General features: G+C 38.6%; 1 protein-coding gene across 1 annotated transcript; it reads left to right on the top strand.

Annotated features, from left to right (window-relative positions):
* The first annotated feature begins 212 nt into the window (after positions 1–212).
* LOC108337333 (protein PHOSPHATE-INDUCED 1) lies at positions 213–1,389 on the top strand. The gene has a single exon (XM_017573833.2). It carries the CDS (start codon positions 299–301, stop codon positions 1,250–1,252), a length of 954 nt encoding a protein of 317 aa, XP_017429322.1. The 5' UTR covers positions 213–298; the 3' UTR covers positions 1,253–1,389.
* The last annotated feature ends 5,686 nt before the right edge of the window (positions 1,390–7,075 follow it).

Raw genomic sequence — 7,075 nt, forward strand, 5'->3', positions numbered from 1 at the left:
GCACACCCACATCATCCCCAACGCGTGCTCCCCACGCTCCTCCATTAAACACTCTTTGCCTAACGCGTGGACTGAACTACTTCCAGGAAAAAGTGGATTAGGGTTACACTGCTCAGTTTTGAATAAAGAAACGCTTTGAAATAGTGTCTAACTCTGTGACAGTGTACCCCACTTGTAAAGCTTCAATTTTTCTTTGTTACACATCTCTCACCTATATATACTCTTCTCTTAAATCCCCGCAATACGCAAGAAGAAATTGTCAAGCCAACTCAACTTGTTGGCATCTTTTGTTCAGAAAATGGCAACCATTCTTTTGAAAATCTTCTTTCTCTTATCTATCTTCAACGTCTCTTTGGCTACAAGGAGGTTGAATGAGTTGGTGCAGAACCCTACTCAGCTTCTTCACTACCACAATGGCCCTCTTCTTTCTGGCAAAATCTCAATCAACCTCATTTGGTACGGTCACTTCAAACCTTCCCAGAAGGCAATAGTCTCCGATTTCATCACCTCACTCTCACCTTCATCCTCTCCACCACAGACCACCCAACCATCCGTCTTCTCCTGGTGGAAAACCACCGAGAAATACTACCACCTCAGCAGTAACAAAAAGTCCTCCCGTAAACTTTCCTTTTCTCTCAACAAACAGATTCTGGACGAAAGCTATTCGCTTGGGAAATCCCTCACCAACAAGCACCTCATTGAGTTGGCTTCCAAGGGTGAACACAGAAACGCCGTCAATGTGGTTTTGACCTCGGCTGACGTGGCAGTTGAGGGCTTCTGCATGAGCCGATGTGGAACCCACGGTTCCTCCTCGACGGGGCGTACCAAGGGGAACGACAAGAGCTACAAATTCGCTTACATTTGGGTTGGGAACTCCGAGACTCAGTGCCCGGGTCAATGCGCTTGGCCGTTTCACCAACCGATTTATGGGCCGCAGAGCCCGCCGTTGGTGGCGCCTAACAACGATGTGGGCATCGACGGGATGGTTATCAACCTGGCGAGCCTGTTGGCTGGTACGGCGACGAACCCGTTTGGGAATGGGTTCTTCCAAGGGCCGGCGGGGGCGCCGCTGGAAGCCGCGTCGGCTTGCCCTGGTGTTTATGGCAAAGGGGCTTACCCTGGTTACGCCGGAAACTTGCTGGTGGATTCTTCTACTGGCGCTAGCTACAATGCTCATGGTGCTAATGGAAGGAAGTACCTACTTCCTTCTTTGTATGACCCTTCCACGTCATCGTGCTCCACCCTAGTTTGAGGATCACATGTTATATTAGTTGTTAGGGATATATTCATTCATTCCTTCATAGGTATAAGCAAACTATATTGGTTTGCTTTTTTCAAATATTGGTGTATTATTAATCGATTAATTTTAGTCATTCATCTTTACTACTATATCTTATTTCCCAAATCGTGAAAGGTAGAAATACGTAAATAAACTCGTCCGATTATTAGATGATGAAATGTGAGGAGTAATTGGTATCAATTACTTTTCTATTATTTCATATTACTGTTACCAACTATAGATAAAAAATATTGTGTAATATTCATAATGACAATATGCATATTTCATATTACTAATACATAAAAATAGGCTTAATAGCATTGTTCCTATTTTCGTCAGGTTTATTTAAAATAGTCCTAATTTTTTAAAATTGTTCAAATGTTGTTCTAAAGAATATAATTTATGTTTAATTTATTCTTTTTCGCAAATGACGCTTAAATCGTTACCGGTCCAGTTGTGCAAAATCGAAATGAGATGACATTTAACTACCCACGTAGATTCCTTTTAGGCACAATGAGAGTTGGATTCTAAAAGAAATTTCATTTATTTAATGAAACCCAGTTTTTTATGAGAGTGGATTCTGAAATTAGGGTTTTTTACTTTTCTTCTGTGAAAGTCATAGCGAGGTTTAAGGTTAAGCAATCTTCTTCTCAATCTTGGTGGTTGATGAGCTATGTCTACTTCCCAATCTTCTTTTTCTTGTTGTTGCAATAGTTTGGGCCAATCAGGAATCCAGAAGACAACCAACTCGACCAATCAAAAGGGACAAGTTACCAATTAGGAGACCATATGCATTTTAATCTTTAAAATTGTGTACTTTTGTCTTCTACAAACCATTACGCACTTGGCACTAGATCTGTTTTGATATACTTTAGTAATTAAGAGCTCATGTCCTTTATAATGTTTTCATATACTTGGCATTGGATCTGTTTTGATGTGCTATATAGTAACTTGATGTTTTGATGTACCCATGAACTGACTTCTGTTTATGAAAAGATATTGTTTTGATGTTTTCATGTACCCATGTTTTGATATTGATTTTGACCACTTCCATTTTATACACACATCACTCATCATCATGGGGACCACATTCGCACATAATTAACTGAAATGAGGACTAAATTGAAGAATTAAACATTAATGCACATTTCATTCCTTCATTTATTACAAAAGACAATCGCCCAACCTTAACATTGGGGCCACCTAAAAACCTAAACCTTCAAAACACTAAAGTCAACCAGATTAGGACCACTTAAAAACACACATAACACATCAACCTAAAAATACACTTACAACACATCAACCTAAAAACACACGCAACATAACTATCATCATTACACTAAGAACACACACCGCTGCTACTAATAATTGGATTCTTCTCTTCAAAGCTTTCAATGTGTTCTCCATATCATAAATCTTCCTACTTTGCCTACCAATGATAACATCCCTTTCATCAACATTTTCTTCATTACACCACTTGAAATAGTTACAACAAATCACATTAGCATGTCTACTTTGTTATTCATCAAACACAATGTTAATTACCAACACATAAAGAAAATAGGCTTTAATTAGAAATGCTTTTATTCACATAACCTTATAGTTACGATAAACCCAAAAATATCTTCTAACATTCTTTGAAGTTCTAGCCATTTTTACTACTACCATCTCACCACAATTGCAAGTGTGGATTATCCCTACCCCCATTGAACTGCCACCATGTGAGGAATGAAAACTCTGGTAGCCCAAGCTATTGCAACAAGAAGAAGAAGAAGATTGGGAAGCAGACATAGTTCATCAACCACCAAGATTGGGAAGAAGATTGCTTAACCTCGAACCTCACTATGGCTTTCACCGAAGAAATGTAAAAAACTCTAATTTTAGAATCCACCCTCATAAAAAATTGGGTTTCATTAAATAAATGGCATTTCTTTCAAAATCCACCTCACTGTGCCTAAAGGCAATCCACGTGGGCAGTTAAATGTCATCTCATTTGGGTTTTGCGCAACTGGACAATGGGTCGTTAACAATTTAAACGTCGTTTGCAAAAAAAAAAACTAAATTGAACATAAATTTCATTCTTTAGGACAACATTGAACAGTTTAAAAAAATGACCATTTCGAACAAACCTGATGAAAATAGGAACCATCGATACTATTAAGCCATAAAAATATTATGTAATATTTTTTCATTTGAAATTTATATATATATATATATATATATATATATATATATTTATATATAATTAAATAAATTTTTTAAAGTAAAATCATTTAAAATTCGAAAGCCAAATGTACAAACGCATATACATCAATAGAAAACAAGTATCTCTCCTCTTTTCAATCCTACTAAACACTATTATCTATTTTCATATAACCCTAGAAGATATAAAACAAAGTAAACTATGGTTTAAAAAACTATTAATTACTCCCACAGGAGTCTGTCAAGTTACTTTTTTTTTAAAATTAATTGCATTATAACTTTTGACAAAGTATCTTAATTAGGTCTTTCCCTAAAAAAAATTATTAACGAGTTAACATGACATATTTTAATCTTATATTCTTCTAATTTTTTTCAAAACATTTTAATATTTTTAATTTTTTTTGTAAGAATTTTTGTTGTCACGTGTCAGGTTTTTGTTGTGACATATGACACTGTCAGTACTATATGACATGATACTACCATGTATAACTGTAAATCGTTGTCTTTATTTCAATTTAGTCTTTATTTATGTTTCTTTGATTCAATTTAGTCTCACTTACTCTCAAAATGAAGCAATATTGTCTTTCTATAAATTAAGAAAAAAATATTATTTGTATAAATATTATATTGATTTTTATTAAAAATGACTTTTTAACGTATTACATTATTGTTATTGTTAGGTTTAATCATTCCGGAGGTCCCTATTTTCGGGCAGAATCTCAATTTGGTCCTTTTCTTTCTCGGCGTCTCAATTGGGTCCCATTTTTGTGAAAATTGCAACAATTCGGCCCTTGCCGTTAAATTGAGCCTAACGGAGTCAATATTTGATAAACGTGGCACGCTGTACTGATTTGTACTGCTTTTCTTGCTTGACGTGGATAAATGATGTGTATTAAGATAGTTTTAAAATTAAAAACTTTGTAAAATTAGGAGAAAAGTTAAAAGACAGAGTGGAGAGTGGACAATTGAGGAAGTATGGTTTGACCGATGTAGTGCGCTAATTGGGCGAATATCAGGAGGGAGACTTCTTGGAGCCTGGGCTCGGGAGTAGTGACCCACTATAAGAGGAGGGGGAGGAGGTTGGACCAGGCGGAGGGGTCGTCAACGTCAACTGCATGCTCTCTGACGAAGACGGGGCAAAAGCGCTACGAGGGGCTTCTGATGGTTCGAAACAAAGCGATAAAAGGTAAAGGCGCATGGTACTGGACACACCTGGAACCCTTACTGGCTCACAACACTGAAACGGGACTCCCCAAAGCAGTGAAACTCCGTTGCACCCTCTGTGACGTTGTTTTCTCCGCCTCTAACCCTTCACGCACCACCTCCGAACACCTCAAGCGCGGCACGTGTCCCAATTTCAACTCCGCCGCCAAACCCATTTCTTCTGTCTCCCCCGTTGTCGTTCCTTCTTCTTCGCCCTCTTCAGCTTCTCCCTTTTCGGCTCAGCACAACCATCGCAAGCGAACAACGACTTCACCTTCTGCTTCGGGTTCCGGTTCGGGTTCCCTCTACCACGCGCCATCGCGGTTCGGGTCGGCTTTGGTTCCGCAGCAGCCGCATTTGGTGCTGTCGGGTGGGAAAGAGGATTTGGGGGCTTTGGCCATGTTGGAGGATAGCGTGAAGAAGCTGAAGAGTCCCAAAACATCTCCTGTTGGAGGATAGCGCGATTGAGTTTTTGGGCGATTGGGTATACGAGTCCTGTGGCTCCGTGTCTTTCGCTAGTTTGGAGCACCCGAAGTTTCGAGCTTTTCTGTCACAGGTTGGTTTGCCGGCGGTGTTTCCGAGGGAGCTGACAAGGGCGAGGTTCGAAGGGGCTGGTGGCGGAGGAGTACGAGAGGAGGGTGAAGATTTTGAAAAAGAATGGCAGAGCTGGTGGAGAAATCGACCTGCTTTCTTCCGTTTCTGTCATGGTATCAGGACTCAAGGAAAAGAAGCAGCTTCTCCAGAGGGTTTTGGAGCCCAAGACCCAACTTGCTATGGCTGCTTCCGACAGCTTCTTCTCTGCTTAAATTCATCTTTATCTCTTATCCTTCTTTCATTCTTGCACTTTCCGTCTTTTCTTTCTTCTCCACTCTTTTACATCACCATCCTTTTCAATCCAAGCCAACGATTGATCAACTTGCAATTGCTCCCCATTCCTCTTATTATCATCGATTTATTAAATTATCTGAATTTGGCGTCATTGATTACAGATGAATCTGTACAAAACGCAGGTCTTCTTCTTCAGACTTAACCCAAAATCAGAAACCCCAAAATCCCTAAAACGAAACCCTAATGCAGGTCTCCTCCAACTGCATCAGTGATCTCAACCTTGATTCTTCATTATTTTAATTTTTGATATTCCTTGATCTCGGACAACACACCGTTTTGTGTATTCGTACGGGAAAACTTCCAAAATCTTAAATTCCTCTAAATAACCACGTCAAATGCACATCATTAATCCACGTCAATTAAAAACACTCACTCCAGGGTGCCACGTCAATTAAGAAAGGGACTCAGCGTGCCACGTCAACCACACACTAACGTCGTTGGGTCCAATTTAACGGTAGGGACCCAATTGTTACAATTTTCATAAAATTAGGACCCAATTGAGAAACCGAAAAAGAACAGGACGAAATTGGGATTCTCCTCGAAAAATTGGGACCTCTTGAATGATTAAACCTTATTGTTAAAAAAGAAGTGGTTTATTTCTCACACCAAGAGGGGGATAAATTGGTGATGTGTAAAAATGATTGCTTTTAAAACCTTTTTCGCAAAACAGGAAGTCTTTAAATTTTTCTTGAATCGCAAGTAAATTTGTATGCAATGAAACAGTAAGCGTATTCGAATGCAATGATAGTAGTATAATCGACTTAATGCGGAGAAAAGGGATAAGAAAATTCAAACAATTCGGTTTATACTGGTTCGGCCAACCTGCCTACATCCAGTGTCCTTTCACACAAACTGAGATGGAAGTCAATGCACTATATATATCTGAGTTTTTACACCAAGGGCTTTACAGCGACCTCGCGTCAAAATATAAATCACCTCTCTAACTCACTAACTAAGTATAGGCAATACAAAACAGACAAGCAGCAAGAACAATCCTCTACTGTTGTCAACCCCTTTGAGATACCCCTCAAAGTCAAGAACCACGTTCTTCTTCCTGTATACACCACATGGAAACCAGTAACTCTCAGCGTTTGCCAAAGCTTTTCTGATCACGTAGTAAGCACCTTCCTATGCAGAACGATCAGTCTTTTCGTATCAAACAATCTTGCTTCACAAGAAATCCTCAAGACTTTATCACCATGGTAATTCTTGATTCTTGGAGTTTTTCTCTCTTCTGTAAGATTTCAAAGCACACACTGAAAAGATATGAAAGTGTACAGAAATCAAATCATGCGTCAATATATAGTATTAGACAAATCAGACGCGTTTTAATCGATTACGCTATTAATCTAGTTGAATACAATTCACAGTTATAATAGATTAACAATAGTCAAAGGCATTAATTAAAAGCACAATTAATATAATCAATTTTCAATAAATGTTTGGTCAACATATTTAAAAATATGACCGTTTTGACAGTTATGTCAAACATTAAAACAGTTT

Source organism: Vigna angularis, chromosome 7 (assembly GCF_016808095.1).
Source record: "Vigna angularis cultivar LongXiaoDou No.4 chromosome 7, ASM1680809v1, whole genome shotgun sequence".
Lineage (NCBI taxonomy): Eukaryota > Viridiplantae > Streptophyta > Magnoliopsida > Fabales > Fabaceae > Vigna > Vigna angularis.

What these genes read in the sequence shown, in the direction of transcription:
- LOC108337333 (XM_017573833.2), top strand. Translation starts at nt 299, where the DNA reads ATGGCAACCATTCTTTTGAAAATCTTCTTTCTCTTATCTATCTTCAAC.